Here is a 21935-nt window from a genome sequence, read left to right as displayed (position 1 = left end):
CTAGGCAGTCCTAAAACGAAATCCATAGAAATATCCTCCCATGGTGCATTAGGAACAGTTAGAGGCATGTACAAACCGTGAGGATTAAGGCGTGACTTAGCTTTTTGGCATGTTGCGCAGCGAGCAATGAATCTCTCCACATCCCTCCGCATTTGGGCCAAAAGAAATGATCAGCAAGGATGCTTTCCGTCTTCTTTGCACCAAAGTGTCCCATCAGCCCTCCTCCATGCGCCTCCTGCAATAATAACATACGCACGGAGCTAGCTGGAATGCATAGCTTGTTAGCTCAAAATACAAATCCGTCATTGAGGACGAATTTGTTCCATGTCTTTCCCTCCTTGCAATTCTGCAACACATCTTTAAAATCACCATCATGGGCATATCGCTCTTTTATTGTTTCCAAGCCAAAAAATTTGAAATCAAGTTGTGAAAGCATGGTATCACGTCTAGACAAAGCATCAACAATTACATCTTCCTTCCCTTTCTTGTGTTTGATGACATAAGGAAAGGACTCAATGAATTCAACCCAGCGAGCATGCCTACGGTTTAGTTTTGCTTGACTTCGAATATGCTTCAATGATCCATGATCAGAATGTATAACGAACTCTTTGGGCCATAAATAATGCTGCCATGTTTCTAAAGTCTGACTAGAGCAAGCAATTCTTTATCATAAGTAGAATAGTTCAAACTAGGCCCACTCAACTTCTCACTGAAATATGCTACAGGTTTTCCTTCTTGTAACAACACAGCTCCCAAACCAACTCCACTAGCATCACATTCAAGTTCAAAAGTTTTAGTCAAATCAGGGAGTTGGAGCAAAGGGGCATGGGTTAACTTATCTTTCAATGTGTCAAAAGCACTCTTGTGTGCTGCAGCCCAAGTGAACGTAACGCCCTTCTTGGTGAGTCCGTGCAATGGGGATGCAATGGTGCTGAAATCCCTCACAAAATGGCGATAGAATCCAGCAAGCCCGAGAAAGCTTCTCACTTGTGTGACCGTTGTGGGAACTGGCCAACTATGTATTGCTTCAACCTTAGCTTGATCAACTTCAATTCCCTGTGGGATCACAACATAGCCAAGAAAAGAGACTCGATCCGTGCAAAAGGTGCACTTCTCAAGGTTACCAAACAAACGTGCATCGCTTAGAGCATTAAAAACATCACGCAAATGATCAAGATGTTCCTCAAGTGATCTGTTGTATATCAAGATGTCATCAAAATATACCACAACAAATCTGCCAATGAAAGCGCATAAAACTTCATTCATTAGTCTCATGAAAGTGTTGGGTGCATTAGTGAGGCCAAAAGGCATAACTAACCACTCGTATAGACCGAATTTAGTTTTAAACGCTGTTTTCCATTCATCTCCTAGCTTCATGCGAATCTGGTGGTAACCACTACGCAAATCAATTTTTGAGAACACAATGGAGCCACTTAACTCATCAAGCGTATCATCTAGCCTAGGAATAGGATGATGATATCTGATTGTAATGTTATTAATCGCTCGGCAATCTACACACATGCCCCAGGATCCATCTTTCTTAGGAACCAAATGAACAAGAACAACGCAAGGGCTAAGAGACTCACGCACATAACCTTAATCGAGCAATTCTTGCACTTGGCGCTGAATCTCTTTAGTTTCCTCGGGGTTGGTCCTGTATGGCGCACGGTTGGGCAATGAGGCTTCGGGAATAAGGTCAATCTGGTGCTCAATCCCACGGGTTGGTGGCAGCCCTGGTGGCACCTCGTTTGGAAAAATGTACGCATACTCCTGCAAAAGGTTAGTAACTACAGGAGGCAAAGAAGAAGGTATCTCCTCAAGTGAAAACAAAGTTTGTTTGCAAATCAAAGCATAGCAAACAGCAGCATTAGCATCAATCTCATCCAAATCAGATTTGGTTGCAATGAAATATGACCCTTTCAGCTTGATCTCATTTTTATTATTATGGGCAGATTTAGTATTCTTCTTTGTGTGCTTTTCAAGTTCATGTGCTACAATCTGATTTTCACTATTAGCATGCTCCTGATTCATTACTTTACTAGCTCTAGCAAGTTCATCTTTCAAAATAGCTTTAGGAGACATTGGATGCAAAACAAGTTTCTTGTCATTATGCATAAAAGAGTATTGATTTGTTTTACCATGATGCAAAGAATCAATGTCAAACTGCCATGGTCTTCCTAACAACATAGAGCATGCTTGCATGGGTACAACATCACAGTCAATAGAATCATCATAAGAACCAATAGCAAAATTAACTCTCACCAACCGTGTTACCTTTACCTTACCGCTACTGTTTAGCCATTGAATGTAGTAAGATTGTGGATGTGGCTGGGTGCACAATGCAAGCTTCTCCACCATTTCAGCACTTGCCAAGTTGTTGCAGCTCCCTCCATCAATGATGACTCGGCAAGAATGCTCCTTGATCACACACTTGGTTTGAAACAAAGTGTGGCACTGATTTTGTTCAGCCTTCTCCATTTGTGCACTCAATGCTCGCTGCACCACAAGGCTCTCATAGTTTTCAGCATGTTCCGTTCCAATGTGCTCCTCATTTTTGTTGTGCTCCTCATCTTCCCCTACATTGTTAGCTGCAAGTAAAGCATATGTTTCTTCATCTAAATCACTAGCAGAGGAATACTCACCATTAGGATGCACAACTAGCACGCGTGCGCTTGGGCAGTCCTTGCGCACATGACCGTAACCTTTGCAGCGGAGCCATTAAATGTCTCTCATTCGCCCCGAGGATGCAATTGAGGATGAACTCTTGGTTGGTGCAGCAGCTGCCACCTTTGTGGGTTCAGGAGGGCATGGTGAGGAGTTCGTTGTCAAAGGTTGTGGTTTGCTGCTTGATGAAGATGGGGCAGCGACTCGGTACAGTTGGGCAACGGGGTTGGATGGCGTCCAAGAGGTAGCACGACTTGCAGAAATGTTAGTTCTCATGCTAGCTCTCCGTTCCTGTACTTCCCTTTCAGCTTTACAAGCAAGATGAAACAAACGAGTGATCGAATTGTATTCTTTGTAAGCCAAAATATCCTGAATTTCCTGATTCAGCCCACCCATAAACCTAGCCATAGCTGCATCCTCATTTTCTACCAAACCACAACGAAGCATCCCTGTTTGCAAATCTTGATAGTACTCTTCTACAGATTTGTTTCCCTGTCTCAAAAGCTGAAGCTTATGCAAAAGATCACGTGCATGATAAGAGGGAACAAATCTAGCTCGCATAACTCTTTTCATAGCATCCCAAGTTTGTGGAGTGTTGTTTGGGTGGCTACGCACATATTTGTTCCACCAAATAGAAGCAAAATCAGTAAACTCACTAGTAGCAGCCCTAATACGTTTGTTTTCAGAAAAATCATGATATGCAAATTTTTTATCAACAGCTAGCTCCCAAGTGAGATATGCATTGGGGTCATATTTTCCATCAAAAGAGGGCATGCTAAATTTAATCTTCCCTAAAGAATCATCATTGTCGCGTACCTCATGTCTTGGTTGATGAGCACGTCCACCATGTTGACGGCGGCGCTGCTGCTGGTTATGTTGGCCATTTACCTCCCCATCAAGCTCCGTGTCAGCTGACTATTCTTCCTCATCTTGCCCAGCAATGATACCCTCAGTGTTGTTGTTGTTGCGTCGTCCCGAACCATCACGACTCTCCTGGTCCATCCTATCCAAACGCGCCAAAATGCCTACAAGAGAGGTGTTAAGAGCCCCAAGCGTGTTCGCCATTGAGGTCAGCTTGGTGTTGGTGTTGATCTGCATGGCCTCCAATTGGCCAAGGCGTTCGTTGGTAACTCAAAGATCCTCATCAAGGTGTTCAGCATGCACCCTTACTTGGCATTCAAAGTGTTGAATGAAGCCCCTTGTTCGAGGTGAATGAACTCGTCCATCATCCTCATTTCCTGCCATGGTTAGACAAGGGAAAAAATGTCCTACCAACTAGTGGAACTAGGTGATAGCAAACTCCATTCTCTCAATCTTGTTCCATCAAGTTCTTACATGTTCTTACCACGCTAGGAAGTTGGTGTTGGCAGCCGGTAAGAACAGCACAAAATGTTACACAAGCACAGCCCTGTGACGTAGTAGATAATTTGTGGAGCTATAGGTGGCTGCAAGAAAAAAAATCAAGGAACATCTAGAACCACGTTAGCCAAAGCAAGTTGAATAAATGTTCACAATGGTACTGTGCTGGTCCTAGGCTAAACCATATTAGAGACGTGAGCCTAGACACAAACGTAGTCACCCAACAGCGGCAAACAAGGCATACAAAGAGAGTAATGTAGCAACAAGAACTCTTTGTCTTCCTTGCTTCTTTTCCTTCTTGTTTCTTCCTTTGTTTTTTTTTGTCTTTTTTCTATTCTTTTCAGGGGCCTCAAAAGTTATGTTTGGCACAATCAAACAAAACAATTACTTCACATAGCCCTTCATGCTTTTAGATGCACAGATTACACAGCAGATATGCGGAAATCTCCATAGTGATTGCAAGGTGCTCAGAAAGAATTTGGTGGCAAGGTTAATTTTCCATGAAAGAGCACAAAGTAACCTTTCCAGAATGTATCTAAACACTTGAATTGGAGATCGGATGCAAGAAATAGAGCTAATTTCTTCTCGTGCAGATCTGGAAGTAGGGATTGCGAAAATAGTGGGAAAATGTAGTGGCATGAAAAGGTGGGGGGAAAGTGGCAGCGAATCTAATGGTGACAAAAATGTGACAAGAACTCAAAACTCTAATGGATTAGAACTTAAGAACCAGCAATTGAAACCACGATGCAACCACAAACTCAACAAGCCAAGAACTAGGTAGAACAGCAAGGGCTCAAACTAGTCTCCTTTTGGGATTTCAGATCTAGCCTATCTATTCTTTTGGTTTTTTTGGACTGTAGGTAAAGTAAAGAATGGGTAGTTACTCTCACCGATTAACCTTGCTCTGATTACCACATGATATGGCAGGGGTTGTTCCCAATATTTCGATGAGAGGAGGAGTAACTTTGATTTGGGGGTGGAATCAACGTTGGCTGTCCGACTACAACAATCACAGGATGCTGCGCCTTAGCAACAGATACACCGATTCCGATGTTGGCTGTTCTTGCCAAGCTAAGAACATCCTTGAACCTGCTAGCAATCGAGAACAAACAAGAACAAGATGAACAAGCAAATAAACCCACGGATCTGAACCAAATGAAACCTGAATCACGAGTTGGGGTCTTGAATCAAGCAAATCGGGTGGTCTAGTCGACACACGCGTTCACCAGGAAAGTAGCAGTAGCTAAACTTGCATCTAAACAAAACCCAAGTTCATCCTGGTGGCTGCTAGATGTATTTATACATGGGCAACAACAAGGAGGCGTGGGAGGGTATAAACCCTAAGCTGGAAAGGGCCCCTAGTGGGCTGCACGAGATATAAGGGTTCAGCCCAAGACTGGAAGGCCGAACGTCTCTTTGTCAATTATGCTCAGCTCCGGTGGAATTTCGTCATGAGGTTGGATCCATCTGAAAGTAGACTTCAAAATCTTTCCAATGAGTACTCATATTCCTCAAACAACATCCGGAGTTGAGAAATATTGCCACGTCAATTTGATGTTGCCTGGCTGTACGAACTTGAAGTCTGAACTTGATGTCCGATCTTGTGCTTTCTTATTGTGTGATCTTGATGCCCAAACTGATTGGTTGATCCATTAGGCTCCTCTCCATCATTCCTAATAATAATAAAATCATCACAATGACTTAGTAGCATCCAATTCTGAGATGAGGGTTTATGGACAGCGAGGAACGAGTTAACCTGATAATTTAGCTCTCGTGCACGGGCTCTTGTCATTGGTCCTTGCTGCGTAGTAGGCGTGGTTGTATCATTGGAAGGGATGTCCTCATCACATATTTCTTGTAGTGTATCTTTATACTTGGACAAAGTTTTTTATACTTGGACAAAGTTTAATAGAGAGGAGCATCAACATCTACGACACTAAATAATTAAGTATTATTATATTTATCACGAAATATATTTTCGCTATATACCTACTTAGTGTTATAATTGTTGATATTACTCTCTATAAATCTCGTTCAATTTAATATAGTTTGACCTAGGGTAAAAAAATAGAACTTTGCATTTTCCCAGCGGAGTGAGTGCGTCACATCATCAATCTATAAATTCATATCGTACATATGCACTATCATACTCCCTCCATTCCAAATTATAGGCTGTTTTACCTCTTTCAAATTTATAGATATTATTATGCATCTAGATATAGTGTATATTTAAAAGTCAAAACGAACTGTAATTTGAAACAGAGGGAACATAATTCATGGCTGCAGTGTAGCAGCTAGCTTGGTAATTATTATTCATCTAGATATAGTGTATATTTAAAAATCAAAACGAACTACAATTTGTAACGGAAGGAACATAATTCATGGCTGCAGTGTAGCAGCTAGCTTGGTAAGTCTGATGTCGGCGATGACAATTTGTAAGCATGCAGAGCTGGGGAAGGCAGACCACGTACCAGGCGACAAGAACATTCCAAAGAATGGTATTTTAGTGCTGGTGCTTGGTGCTGACGGCGGTTCTTGATCGCTCTCGTCGTCAAATAATGGACTGTTGGGCACTGAAGGTGCGTAGGTACGTAGGGCCTTGTTTACTTGCCAATTTGGGAGTGGCAAAATTAGCATTCTGTCATAAATGCGACACTGTAGCGTTTCGTTTGTATTTGTGAATTATTGTCCAAATATTGACTAATTAGGCTCAAAAGATTCGTCTCGCAAAGTACAACAAAACTGTGCAATTAGTTTTTGATTTCGTATACATTTAGTACTCCATGCATATACCGCAAGTTTGATGTGATGGGGAATCTTCTTTTTGCATAGTATCAAAGTTGGGAGTTTGAAGGGAAGTAAACAAGGGCTAGAAGGGGAATGGAATATCGTTGGACTGGATTCTGTTCACACTAAGCTGCATGACCAAGTGGAAGTGTCAAGTGTGGAACGTACATTCGCATGGTTCAGCGCATCTCGTTATTATTATTATATACTAGCCGGATCGGCGCGTGCGCCCGTTCCGAATTATTGTCGTGAAGTCTTAACTTCAGTTTACGTACGGAGAGCAGTACGTTGGGGACATAACATCTGTGTTAAATTCGTAGTAACTTGAGGTCTTTTCTGCTCAACGAACGGAAAAAATATTATTTTTTTTACTCATGGCATCCGTTCAATAGAACCGTGGGGAACACAGAGATAAACACTTCACTACTAGAGAACTGACCTTCCATCCAGGAATTTTTGTCCCGGTTGACTTTGAACTTAGGACTAAATTGCATTTAGTCCTAGGTCAAAAATGAGGCACCAACGTGGGGCTTTAGTCCCGGTTGGCTTTAGTTCCGGTTGTAAAGACCAACCGGAACTAAAGCCCCCCTAGTCCCAGTTGTAACGACTAGAAAATACCGCACCGACGCCTCCCCTTTTGTCCCGGTTGGAAATTCAATTCCAACCGGGACAAAAGCTCCCCCGTACCGGTTGGTAATTCCAACCAGGACAAGGGGGTTTTTGTTCTGGTTGGAAATACAAAAGCGTCCCCCCTCCTCGGTACCGGTTGGTAATTCCAACCGGGATAAGGGAACTTTTGTTCCGGTTGGAATTTCCAACCGGGACAAAAGCATTCATCCAAAGTGTTGTAAAGGTTAGCTATTTCATCCTACCTTCATTTATTGTTATTATGCTTCGTTTTATGCTTAAGAGATTGAGAAAAAAAGTTTTTTAGAACGAGGGAAAATGGATAGGATTTTTATTTATGCATATTTTTGAGCTAGAATTTGATAGATAGCTTGCTTGTTATATACTATTCGTATCAGTTAAAAAAACTTGATCAATATTAGGTACGGGAAAAAAATAGAGTAAATGTGTTTTAATATTTAGTCATTGCAATAAAATTAAGGTAAATAAATTGTAGGTGTAAGAAATAGAATTTGGTCATTGCTACAATTTTCATGTCAATGTAATTTAACAATAATTGTATTTCTTTGACCAATAATTTATTTATCTCATGTTTATTGCAAGGACTAAATATTATAAACACACTTACTCTATATTTTCCCCTACCTAATATTGATCAAGTTCTTTATGTAATACAAAATGGTATGTTCATTTTCCACGTAATACGATGCAGATGGACTGGCAACGGATGTACCACCTCCGCTCCTCAAATTCCAGAGAACAATGTCTGCACATAGCATAAATGTGTTTACACTTTTCTTTGCACATAACTCAACTTTCTACGAAGTCTACGGAGAGTCACATCCGCTCCTCCAGTACCAGAAAATAATGGTAGAACAGAAGAGATTCGAATCCACAAACTCGGGTTGAATATCATAAAAGAATCTTGAAATAGTATTCCAAACGCCTTTTGGAGCCTAATTCTCATAATAGAAGTATGTTGGCGCAATATCCTCTTCAGGCAGACATCTGTTCACTGACCTTGACCTAGCGGCTTTTGGATGGTTTTGGCTTGCCACCATAAAACATGTTAAGTGAACAGATCTTTTTGCCTGGACGGGCTATTGTGTGTGTGCCACCATATTTCTATTATGAGAATGTGGCACTTGCTTCAAAAGACGTTTGGACAATTATTTTTTCCTTTATGATATTCAGCCCGAATATGTGGACTCGAAGATCTTCTGTTGTACCATTATTTTTTGATACTGGATATGTGGAGGTGACTCTCGATAAACTTCGTAGAAAATTGAGTTATGTACAGAGATGACTTGTAGGGCGAACATTCTGCTATGTTGTATCATTATTTTATGATAATTGACTAGGGCGAATGATCCGGGACTAAAGGACCCCTTTTGTCTCGAAAACTTAGTCCCGGTTGGATTTTCGGGATCTATGATCCTATCCAACCTGGACTAAAGGTGGGTTTTCCAGTAGTATGGTGCTGTTACAATATGAGACCCAATATGAGACCCGACTGTCAGTCTTTATTAAGTGCGTTATAGTAACTTGAGACCTTCTTTATTTGCTGAATGGGTAAAACATATTAATTTTTTGATCATGGAACCCACTCAATAGAATCGTGGGTCCTATCTGAATAGTATGTAGGTCCCATCCGAATAGTACATGGATCCCACGTGGTCCCATTGAATAGTGTGCGGGTCCCACATGGGCTCCACCTGACCAGTACGTGGGTCCCATATGAATAGTGCGTGGGGCCACGATTCATGAGAGAGCTCTGAAGCCAGAGCTTTAATACTGTATTATATTTATACTGCATGAGATAGACTTCTTGCTGGTCAAGTACAAAGAATATACTCCTACATCTTAAATTATGTGTGGAAGTGCTGCTAACTGAGCTTGAGCTTTGGTACGTGTGAGGAATCGCATTACAGAGACGTACACTACTGGAAAACTGATTCGTCCCGAGACTCAGTACTAGTTGTATTTTGACCCAGTACTAATGTGAGTATTAGTACCGGGCCTAACGGATAGTTCCCGAGATGGCCCCCGTGACCTCCTTTAATACCGGGTGGAGCCTCCACCCGGTACTAAGGGCTCCCACCCGATAACCCTTTAGTACCGAGTGGAGCTCCCACCCGGTACTAAAGCTCCCATCCACCCCCTCCCCCCCCACCTCTCTCTCTCAGCCACATCTTATCCGATCCATCCCCCAGCGCTTCTTATCCTAAAGCTCCCGTCTGCCTCACACTTCCTCTCTCTCCCGTCTGTCTGCTTCTCTATATCTCTCAATCTCCTCTCTCCCACCCTTGTACTTCCTCTCCTCCTCTACCTCTCCTCCCCTTCCCCCTCCGCTCGCCCCTCACCGGCAGTGAGGAGCAGCGCGCGGGGCGAGGTGAGGCGGCAGCGGCGATGGCGAGCGGCGGGAGCGGTGGCGGGCGGCGGGAGCAGCGGCCGTGGGAGGGAGGGGGTGAAGGCGGGAAGGCCGAGGGCGGCAGGTGGAGGGTGGGTGGGCGGAGGACGGCGAGGTGGAGGCGGATGCGGGGTGGAGGGTGGCGGGGCAGAGGGTAGCGGGGTCGGGTGGGGGCGGACGATGGGGCGAAGGGCGGGCGGAGGGCAGCAGTGCCGGGTGGGAGCGGCGGGGCCCTAGGAGGGCGGGTGGGGGGGCGGGGACCGGTAGAGGGATTGCTTTTTTAATTTTTTTAATACTCTTTTAGTACCGGTTATTTCAACGGGTACTAAAGGCCCCCCTTAGTACGGAACCAGTAGTACTGGTTGCGAAATCGATACTAAAGGGGATTTCCCAACCGATACCGATAGCGCATTCCCTAGCAGTGGTAGTCACGTACACAGTTAGCTACATCTTAAATTATGTGTGGAAGTAGCAAAGTTGAGGCCCCATTTGGTAGGGCTTCTCAAAGTGCTTCTCCACAGGCTTTTGGTGAAGCCCTACCAAAGGACCAATTTCAAAACAGTTTCACCACCAAAGCCGAGGAGAAGCCGCAAAACGGCTTAGGGCCTGTTTGGTAGGGCTTATTGGACGGCTTCTCGAGCGGCTTCTGGAGAAGCCGTACCAAACGCCCTTCCAAAAAACGGCTTCTCTCGCGAAGCACCCGTGAAGCCGTTTTCCAATTTGTACTGGGGAGGAGAAGCCCAAAAAACCAGCTCCCCGCGGCTTCCCCTCCATCCGCGCCCCCCATGTTACCAAATTACCCTTCCACTTCGCCGAAATTACATCGAATTGCCACCGCCTCCTTTTCCTCCCTCTCGAGCTGTTCCTCTGTGAACCGTTCCTTTCTTTCTTCTTCTGGTAGCGGAGGGGCAGCCGCCGGTCTGGTCTGGTGGCGGCGGCCGGCATGGATGCGGCTCCGGCGGCGGGAAACTTGAATCCGGCGGTCGAAAGGGGTAGATCCGGTGGTGGGCTCCAGGATGCGCCAAGCGGAGGGGCCAACGGCGCGCCGTATGTGTCCGGCGGAGGGGCTGGCGGCGCCCCGTTCGTGTGGCCGGGAGGCCCGCCGACGGGTCCCCTGGGTGCCCTCCTGGCCGCCGCGGGAGTGCCTCCCGGCATGTTGGCGGGCGCATGGCCTGGAGGCGCAGCAACCGCGGCGGGCCAGCCACCGGCGCAGCAACCGGCCATCCCAGCCGCGGCGGGCCTGGCCGCCGACGCGTGGCCCGGCATCCCCGGCGCATGGCCCGGCGTCCCCAGCACGGGGCCATCAGCTTCACAGGCCTCCGGCATCCCCAACGCCGCCATGCCTGCAAGCACAGGCATGCCCGGAGGATGGCTGGAGTGGTGGGCCGGAGCAGCGGCGGCGGCTCTAGGGCCGGATTGGCTCCGTGCCGATCCTCAACTCGCTTCACAGGAGACAGCTTCACAGGAGGTTGGAGGTAATGATGAGCGGCTGCCGGTTCGGGTCACCTCTGGTCCAGTTCGGAGCTCCTCAACTCGTCGGCGAGGTACCCGCGCACCTAGGCCACCACCGGCGGCTAGGACAGCTACTGCTCCTGCATCTGTGGACGTCGACCTCACCGATCCAAGGTAAGAACATATGATCCAATTAAAGTGATTTCCTTGTTTTCAATGGTGATACTGGTATCATGGTAACACCATGATATGGTTCCACAGTAGCCATTGCCCATTGCTCAAATTTTGTAAGAGATGGCTCAAATTCTGGTTCCTTGTTTCCACAGTAGTATTGTTACTGATATGGTTCAAATTCTGGCTCAAATTCCACAGTAGCCATTGCCCATGATATGGTTCCTTGTTTCCAATTAGTATTGTTACATTTGCCAATTTACTAGTCTGAAGCAGAAGTAGGGGAATGTGCCTTCTCAATGTTCAGTTTCATGACTTCTCTGCCATCATGCCAGTTAGGCTAAAAATGACTTGTACTGTTATATGACTTGTACTGTTATCTGAAGACTAGTATATGATTCTCTTGAATCTGATCTTCTACTCCCATCATGCCAGTGAGACATTTCCATATTTCAGTAGGGGATGAGCTCTGAATGACCCCTATGGCGTTCTGCTCAAGAATGCACCATTTCCATATTTCCAATTTATTTTGCAGTAGCAGCACATTTCGGTACTGGAAAGCTCTATTGTGTTAGGCTAAAAATTCAGACACAGTCATAGTAGGCACAGGCGTTGGAGTAGTACCCCCAGTAGTTAAATTCAACTGGTTTTGTTTGGATTTAGGTTTCCAAACAAAATTGGAAGATCATTCTTTGCTTGTTCAAGATCAGTTTTGACCAAAGATCAATTTTTGTTGGTTTTGTTAGGGCACTGATCATTCTTTACTACGACGGGCTGGACCCTGTTCCAGGAAACTAGGGGACTGGCTGTCCGATTCTTGTACATGTGGTGCTTGTGCCTATGCTTTAATTGGAGTACTGATGATGTTATTTGCTTTCTGCTGCCTTGTGCTTGATGATGCTTCTTCCCTGCTTTGCTTTGTTGATTGCTGGTCTGGTCATATTTGGTGCCGAAGCTGCTTTGCTTATACGTAGCCCAACTCTTTTCTAGATGCACCAGTGTCCAGCTTTGTTACTTTGAGCATTGGTCTACCTGACTCACCCATGCTGCACCCACTGGTCGGTTGCTTTGTGTCTGTTCCGTTCACTGAATACTGTACAGTATAATCTGTTGAAAAATTGAAGTAAACACATCCTGATGGTCGGTCGCGACTCAACATCAATCCTTTCTTTTGCAGTAGGAGCACATTTTGGTACTGAAAATCTCTATTGCGTCAGGCTAAAAATGTTTGCCAATTGTTTCTTCATAAATTTTCACTTAATTCAGATACAGTCATAGAAGTCATTGGCGTTGGAGTACCCCCAGCAGTTAAATTTTGTTGATTTTGTTTAGATTCAGGTTTCAGTGAACTGTCCTTTTGTTGTGGTTCACATAATCATATTGACCTCCTTCCTACTTGTGTGTTTCTCGGCATAAGATGCCTTCTAAGCAAGCAGGGCTTGGCTGATTGGTGTGATGCCTCTTTAAAACAAGATGCCTTCTAAGCATCTTGTTTCAGGAACATTATACTATGTTTGGTCATGCATAAGATGCCTCTTTACAGCATTTTGTTGGTACCTTCTCAATCTTCTGCTAGTATAAGGAACCTTTACTAGTTTCATGACTGATGGTGCCAATGTTGGTTTACCAGCATTTTGTGCTAGGATATTGATGCAAGCAGGGCAAGTGCTACTGTTTCAGTGCTAGGATAGTTCCAGAACTATAAATCCTACTGTTCCTGCTAACTATATCCTACTGTTCCACTGCTACTGTTTTTGTTCTGATCCTGAATATAAATTACTGCCATATATAGTTTCTGAATATATCCTACTATTCCTGCTAACTATAAATGGGCACCACTGCCACTGCCACTGCTACATATAGCCTGAACTTTCCCTTATCAAACTGATTTTGTTGGCAACAGCTTGGCTGATTGGTGTGATGAGAACAATAGGATAGTTTGTGAGATTTTTGCTGATGAAGTTTTAAAAGGAAATAGATCAAGTACTCATTTGAGTAAGACCGGGTACAAGAATGTGATAGCAAGGTTTAAAGAGAGGACTGGGATTGAGTACACTAGAAAGCAATTCAAGAATAAATGGGATAAGTCGAAGCAAGATTATGGTATTTGGAAGCAGTTGAAAAATAAGGAGACTGGGATTGGATGGGATGAAACTGGGAAGAATATTGTAATGTCAGAGGCATGGTGGAAGAAAACAGCAAAAGTAAGTAGACAAGTTGCAGTTGTTTCAAATTTTTCATTTTACAATATGTAAAAATATTAATATCTAACTATTGCATTTCAGGATATAAAGGGCTCTACCAGATTCAAGCTGAAAGGACTACAAAATGAAGAACAGCTAAGCATTATGTTTGAAGACCTCAGAAATACTGGTGATGAACATTGGTCCGCTTCTAGTGGTATAGCACCTTCTTCAGCAAACTTGTCTCGTGAAAGCTCTCCAATTCCTATTGATGATGAAGATGAAGCAGACAAAGTGGATTCGGACAGCGAGCCGGAGGAGGTGACACCTAGGAGTGTGCATGGTTCAAAGAGAGGTCGAGGGGCTAGTAACATCAAGGGAAAGAAACCCAAGACAAGTACAGGGCATTGGTTTCAGGAACAAATGGGCAAGATTGTGGAGATGAATGAGAGGACAACTGCATCTTGTGAATCTATTGCAAGGAGGGAGGATACATCTGGTTGTTCCATCCAGGATGTCATGGCTTTGGTCAAGAATTGTGGGGCTCTTCCCTCGACGAATGAACATTTTGTTGCATCTCTAGTTTTTACCAAGAGGGCTGAACGAGAGATGTTTATGACTTTGGATACACCTGAGGAGAGGTTTGATTGGCTGAAGAGGAAGTATGAATGGATGACTAGAAATGATGTGCCTAAGTAGTTTGTATCCTTTAGATTGGATTCTATTTCTATTTCTATGCTACTCTGAAATATGTATGCTTATGTATGCTACTTTGAATCTATATTCTATATATGCCTAAGTAGTTTGAGTGTTGTTACTTTGAATCTTATGTATGCTACTTTGAATCTATATTCTACTTTGTAATTCATGAGTGTTATTTATATCATGAACAGATCTGAATCTTCTGATGATGAGATGTCTGATCATGATGAATGGGTTAAAAACACTCTAGGATTGTTGTGGTCTGCTCAAAATTGTCAATTTGCCACTGCTCTTATTTCTTGCAAGTACTTCATGACTTACCATGACAAGAATGATGTTAGAATTCCGGCTCAAAGTGGATTCGGTTGGACAATGGAGAAGCTGAACACTCCAGGTGAAAGTCATAAGCAATTCCGAATGAATGCATCTCTATTTTACAAGTTGCATGATCTGTTAGTGGGTAACTATGGACTAAAATCATCTCTTCATATGAGTTCTATGGAATCATTGGCTATTTTCCTACTTGTGTGTGGGCATGGTACTTCTACCAGTGGTGTACATGGTATATTCAAGCACTCTGCAAAAACAATTAGTAGAAAATTTGAGGAGGTATTGATATGTATGGTGGCTATGAGTGCAGACTACATAAAGCCAATTGACCCTAATTTCTCTACTACACATCCTAGGATTAGTAATGATCGTAGGATGATGCCACACTTTAAAGATTGCATTGGAGCTTTGGATGGCACTCACATTTCAGCGACACCACGTCCTGAGGACCAGATTAGGTACATTGGTCGGAGTGGCAAAGCGACACAAAATGTTCTTGGTATTGTTGATTTCGACATGAGGTTCACTTATGCGTCTATTGGTCAGCCCGGGTCTATGCATGATACTAATGTTCTCTTCCATGCACTTCGACATGATCACTCTACCTTTCCACACCCCCCTCTAGGTATGTCGGATCACGTACCTTATCTTTTCTCATGTCTATACATGAATGCACGTGGCTCACAACCTTCATTTTTTTACATGTGTATTTAGGAAAGTATTATATGGTTGATGCCGGGTACCCAAATAGACCTGGATACTTGGCACCATACAAGGGTGAAAGGTATCATGTGCCAGATTGGAGGAGAGGTCCTGCTCCAAATGGTGAGCAAGAACATTTTAACCATTTGCATTCAAGTATTCGCAATGTGGTAGAGCGCTCTTTTGGTGTGTGGAAAATGAAGCGGAGAATCCTTCTCAAGATGCCGAGTTACCCAATGGAGAAGCAAATGATGATAGTTGCCGCAACCATATGTCTCCATAACTTCATTCGTGAAAACCACACACAAGATAAGGATTTCCGCAAATGCGATCGGAATCTCGATTATATGCCCACTATACCTTCAAGATATAGGAAGCACTATGTCTCTCAAGATGCTGGAGATACATCCAACATGGAAACAGATGATCGGACCATGGATAAATTCCGAGATGATCTTGCTAGAGCAATCTTCCTTTCTAGATCATCTTGAGTATGTCAGTTAGCTTATATGGTTGCATGCTATGTAAGGATCGTAGCTATTATTAGCTTTTAGCTTATATGGTTGAATGGAAGGGCGTGGATCACATTAAGGAAAAGAAAAATTAAAAAATCTTGTTTCAAATATTCAGCTTTTATGTTTCTGTGATTCAAATATTCAATTCCTTTTTGAGGTTAGAAACTGAACCATGAGTACATCAGCTCCAGTTCGGTCCGAAAGAAACTCGATCCCCGTACTCACGGTCAAATATGCAAATATCAGCTGAATTCAAATATTTCTAACCTGGATGCGACATCAGCTTAGCATTCGCTAGTAATCTATTTATGAACCGTGAGTATCTATTTTCATCTATTAAAAAAAATCCATATAGTTAAGGGCATCTATGACATTTGATTTATCAAAGCCATTCCTAAAAATACAGGAGAAGTCGTTTTGCCAAACACTTTTCAGAATGGCTTCAGCTTCACCAGAGAAGCTGTTTCACCAGAGCAGCCACAGCCGCAGCCGTTTCAGCCACAGCCACAGCCCTACCAAACAGGTCCTTACACTAAAGAGGACAAGCTGAAAAAATGGCTTCACCGGCTTCTCCTCTCTCTCCAAGCATTTAGGCCCCGTTTGGTAGGGCTTCTCAAAGTGCTTCTCCACCGGCTTTTGGTGAAGCCCTACCAAAGGGCGAATTTCAAAACGGCTTCACCACCAAAGCCGGGGAGAAACTGCAAAACGGCTTACACTAGAGAGGAGAAGCCGAAAAAAAGTGGCTTCACCGGCTTCTCCTCTCTCTCCAAGCATTAAGTGATCATAAAATTACATATATTGCCATTGAGAAGCCGTTTTACCAAACGTTTTGCAAAACGACTTTAGCTTCACTAAAAAAGCCACTCCACCGAAGAAGCTGAAGCCGAAGCCATTTTATGAGAAGCCGAAGCTCTACCAAACTGGGCCTAAGCGATCATAAAATTACATATATTGCCATTGAGAAGCTGTTTTACCAAACGTTTTGCAAAACGGCTTCAACTTCACTAAAAAGCCACTCCACCGAAGAAGCCGAAGCCGAAGCCGTTTTATGAGAAGCCGAAGCTCTACCAAACGGACCTAAGTATAACCGGTGTACTGCTGAGCAACATTTTTTAACAAAAAATTAGATTTATGTTATTACCAACTACGGTTACTACTCAAGTTTAATTTAGCACCATTGGCTCGGAAAAGGTGTTCACTTTATGCCAGTCGACAAGACGGAAGGTAAAAGGTGGCCAGGCCAAAAAAAAAAACTCGAGTATTCTGCATTCTTCGAATCTGTATTTCTCTGCATGCTTTCTTCTCTAGCCTTTGGTCAGGCTCATCACCTCTCCTCTTTTTTCTGTCCTTCCATAACCAAGTCCGGTAAGAGATGCACGACAACACAATGATGCGGGTAGGCCGGGACGAAGCTTTTCGAAATTAGATACCAGGCCGCTGGTGGTCCAATCTTGTTTGTCATTTAGCTCGGCCCATCAGCCTGCATGGATAGGCCGGATTTAATTTTGGGCCAACATCGTGAGATGAGGGCCAACAGAATAGTAATTAGTAAACTCTTTTCGCCAGACAGCTGTCCTGCTCGGTTCCCCTCTAGCTCGATAGTTGCTCGACGCACCTACCGCGGCAGAGTTGCGCAGAGAGAGTCCACGGCACGGCTTGGTTTCATTCCACCAACCAACCCGATCCTCTCCCAACCATGGCCGCGGCCCTCCCTCGCCGGCGGCCCCTCCTCCTCCAGCTGGGTTTCGCTATCGCCGTCTTGCTCGCGGCGGCCCCGGCGGCCGAGGCGTGGACGGGGGAGATCCGCGGCCGCGTCGTCTGCGACGTCTGCGGCGACGCCGCCATCGGCCCCGAGGACCACGCCCTCGAAGGTCAGTCAGCCCCCCCTGCACCTACCTCCTCTCCCCTCGTGCGGATTCACCGAGCGTCCTCTGCGCTGAGCGCCTCTGGTTCCCGAGATGGGTTTGCTCCAGCGGATCTCGGATTAGTTACTTCAGGTCTCGAAAATGTCTTCCCTCCGGCTACCTCGAGGAAGTTGTTAGACGTTGAGGAGAGCAGCGAATTGCGTTGCTGCCATGAGTATTCGTACAGAAAGAGGGTGTTTGTGTTATTATAAGCAACTGTTTTGTGCTATTAAGCTCGGGAGGAATTACAGTCTATGTTATTAAGCAATTGGTTTGTCAGGAAATTAAATTGGGCTATTGGCGAATAGGGCATAAGTTTAGCGATGCTTAATTGGTGTGTCAATTTGTTGTCTGACGTGCTAGGCCCCATGTTCTAGCCAGTGAGTAGCATAGATGCGTAAATTGGTGCATGCCTCACAGATTCGTCAAGCTTGGTCGTGGTAAAGCAAATTTAGTAGCTACCAGTAGTAGTGTAACTCTAGTCATGCTGTTTGTGAACATGAAAATTTCCATGCTGATGATAATTCCACCTGGACATTTGGCTGATGGATTTGTCTGTCCTATTCGTACAATACCCATCTGAAACTGCTTTGAGAATGATATGAGTTAATCAAAGTTAAACTGCTCCGATGTTTTCCAATGTCTGGAACAAATTATGTCCTCATCCAACTTATGCCCCAGTTGTTACTTATACCCTGGTTAGTCACTTGCTATACTCAAGGTTAAATGGACTCTCATATGCTCAAGCAAGTTAGTGACTTACATTAGAATTTCCATAGATCTTTTCTTGCACTCTATGTTTTAATACTCCTTCGTCCACTCTTGCGCCTTCGTTAGTTACCACACATTAGAGCTTAAGGATCCTGATGTAAACCATCTATTACAGCTGAGTGGATGGTTGAATATATCATGCATGTAATAGACTTGTGTTGCCCATGTTAAATCTTTTATTTTTTTAATAACGTAGGGAAATTGGTCAGACTATCCGGAAACTTTTTAGAAACTTTAGGACCTTTTGTAGAGCACAATTATCCAGCTTCCAGCAATTTGCTTACTATTAATTTGTTGGTTTTAAGCCAAATCATCTTCTATAGCGAACAATAGTAATAAGCTAGTTGTGCAAAATTGCCAATCAAGTCATATATACTTGACCTGGATATTGGATTGAGTTCTAAACCACAACCATGATGCCATCTCTTCATAATGGTTATCATTTTTTTCCTTTTTGGATGGTCTACTAGAGAATATATTTGGGCTTGTTATCATGCTCCTTATGAGGCATTTCCTTGTTTCAGCACTCAGCACTCATTTTCCCTTGTGTATTATCACCCACAGCAACTCTTATAACAAATATATGCAGTGTTGGCATATATTATCTTCCATATTCATATTGGAGATGTAGGTAATGAGCTTTGCCAGGGAACGCCACTAAAATTATTTGATGAAAACAAATTTGAATACTCTTTCCTTTGTACTTTGTACTATATTTCTCAAGCATGAGCTCATTTGGACATTGAGTCATTTATCATCGTGGCTACTGCCATTCCGAGTTGCTGGAACATATTTATTTGTTACAGAGTCAGTACTGTCCCATAAGGTGTTCATTACTTGATCCTTAAGTCTTCACTATGCGGCGTCCACTGTCCTGTTCAATTGCTGAGCCAATTGGCCTTGGCTATTCTCCCTTAAATAAAGAATCCTCTGTCCAGTAGACAAAGTATCACTGACAACCTTGATGTTTTAGTCTTCAGACTGGGAGTTCATTTAAAAGACCAGATGGTATGGTCATCTCAAAGTGATGAACCAAAGAAAGCAGTCAGATACATGAACGCTAAGAACTTGATAAATTTTTCAGTCATAACATGCACAGTTCTGGATGCCTTTGTGAATGTTGGTTCCTTAATCGCATCCTCCAAGCTCCTGATCTTCTGCTGTGTTGTGTGCGCAGCTCAATACTCCTAAGCAGTTCTCATTGCCTCTGGTTGTCCCAAATGTTCTCAATCTTTTTCCTAGTTGGACGAAAAATGGATCATTATTTTGGCAAGTGAACAACTTACAACCAACAATACTTCCTTTAGCTTTGCCTATTCAGTGGGGATATATCAGCTGTTGATCTGCTTATTGCCAGACCAATGGAATGGCTGATGAACCTACTGGGGGTCACTCTGATATCTTCACGAAGCGCACTGTAGTAAAAGACATGGGATGATTTGTCTTTTCGTTGTATTCTGATTGTCCAGGGAAAATCAGAGTGGAAAAGGCTAGCTAGGCTTATACCACTGACTGTAGTGCATTTGGTTCAGCCTTTATTTTTGGCACCGTTACTGTCAATATGTGCCAAAAAAGGAACTTTAGTTGTGCGGAAGTACCATACTGTCCAAGTGTCCAATCTAGTGAATCATGTACGTAAGAACTTTATGAATGGAAATTAGATAGAATCACATGTTATCTAACTAAAATTGTTATTGAGGAAATATCTTACTGACAAAGTGTTAATTATACCCAAGAAAATATAAACAAAATGCATGGATACACTTTAACCACATATATCTTCAAATTCTCAAACAAAACTAACTCAGGTTGAATGGCCTGGTTGTATGTGTAGCATTTTTCTAAAAAAAAACTTATTACACGTACAATCTGGCCATCCGACTGTCATATGATCAAGTCATACGTGACACTGCAGTACATGTGCACAGTAGTTGCTCATTGCTGGTTGTACGGTTGGATGGCCTGGTTGTGTGTAGCATTTTCCTAAAACTAATTGTCATTTGGAATATTGTATCGTATACTTTTTTTTTGTTAAGAGGGGTAGGCTGCTGAGAATTAGCACCAAACAATATGGAACATTCAGGCTTCACATCTTTTTCTTGTTAATATAAAAGAAACTCATGGATGCACTCAACTATGTATATATATGAAAATCTCAAATAAAACTGACTTTTTGAATAGCACATCATATATATTTTTGTAAAGAGGGGTGAGCGGGTGGCTACCGAGAATCAGCAGCAAACACTACAACATTCAGGCGACATCTTCAGTTTTGTGAAAAGAGGCATATTTGTAGAGTTGGACGATATCTGTTTTAGTTGGACAACTTGTACTTTATTATTCACAAAATAAGAACTGCTGTTATTCTTATTATTTGATGACTGTTAAGAAGTTTACATATTCTGTTGTTGCCAGTTAACACTAGAATGTTAGTCTTTGGTTTGCCATGCCGAACAGCAGATTTTTAGAACATGTGGCAAGCATGATTTCATATTTTGGATAAAGAGCTGGAAGTGCCAAGTCCTGTTTCCTGTGAGTGTTGGGTCGTTTAGTAAACACTGAGCTGCGCTTCAGTCCTTTCAAAATAAGAAAGAAAAAATCTCCCTGTGAAGTCATGTTAGTTTACTTGGCAGCACTGTGCAAGCCCTGAAGTTACTTCCTCCGTCCCAAATTACTATTCGTTTTGGCTTTTCTAAATACATAGCTTTTGCTACGTATCTAGGCATACATACATCTAGATCCATATCAAAAGTTTTGTATCTAGAAAAGTCAAAACGAATTGTAATTTGGGACGGAGGGAATATTTCAGTATTTATTCCATTGTGCTTTCTTGACTTTCGGTTCAATATATGAGTTGAAATTGCTCTAACACCTTTATGATCGTCTTGGTCATGTTTGTGTCTCATATAGGGGCCGAGGTTGCTGTACTCTGCATCACAAAATCAGGTGAGGTTATCAACTACCAAGCCTTCACAAACTCCAAGGGCACGTACACCATTGCTGAGACGATGCCAGAGAGCGACCGGTGGGAGTCATGCTTGGCAAGGCCCATCAGCAGCTTCCACCAGCACTGCACTCGGAGGGGCGACGCTCACTCCGGGGTGAAGTTCACTTACAGCAAGCCATCAGGGAACTCGCACACTGTCAAGACATTCCTTTACAAGCCTGTCAACGCCCCTCTGTATTGTAGTTAAACAGTTCCATCAGACCATCACAGTTGGTTTGAAGGCAAAAATAGGAACATACAGGAAGGATATGTATTAGTACCTTGGTTCCATTTATAAGTAAACGTAAGTAAACATGGTTTGAGTTGTAAGTTGGAGTTTCCAGATGTGAATGGGAATGTGTTGTCTTACTA

The 21935-nt window shown here is 43.4% G+C and overlaps 2 protein-coding genes and 1 pseudogene across 2 annotated transcripts; 2 read left to right on the top strand and 1 right to left on the bottom strand.

Moving 5' to 3' along the window:
- Nucleotides 1-1596: 1596 nt before the first annotated feature.
- LOC140221611 (uncharacterized) lies at nucleotides 1597-3909 on the bottom strand (annotated as a pseudogene).
- A 6881-nt stretch (nucleotides 3910-10790) lies between these two features.
- LOC117854285 (uncharacterized) lies at nucleotides 10791-14352 on the top strand. Its single transcript, XM_034736589.1, has 3 exons — nucleotides 10791-11473; nucleotides 13374-13674; nucleotides 13756-14352. Exons 1-3 carry the CDS (start codon nucleotides 10791-10793, stop codon nucleotides 14350-14352), a joined length of 1581 nt encoding a protein of 526 aa, XP_034592480.1.
- Nucleotides 14353-17489: 3137 nt separating this feature from the next.
- On the top strand, nucleotides 17490-21935 carry LOC117851545 (uncharacterized). Its single transcript, XM_034733371.2, has 2 exons — nucleotides 17490-17773; nucleotides 21488-21935. The coding sequence occupies exons 1-2, from the start codon at nucleotides 17599-17601 to the stop codon at nucleotides 21769-21771; spliced, it is 459 nt and encodes a 152-aa protein (XP_034589262.1). The 5' UTR covers nucleotides 17490-17598; the 3' UTR covers nucleotides 21772-21935.

Source organism: Setaria viridis, chromosome 1, assembly GCF_005286985.2.
Source record: "Setaria viridis chromosome 1, Setaria_viridis_v4.0, whole genome shotgun sequence".
Lineage (NCBI taxonomy): Eukaryota > Viridiplantae > Streptophyta > Magnoliopsida > Poales > Poaceae > Setaria > Setaria viridis.
The sequence above is the reverse complement of the archived record's forward strand: the minus strand, read 5'-3'. Positions and strand labels throughout refer to the sequence as shown.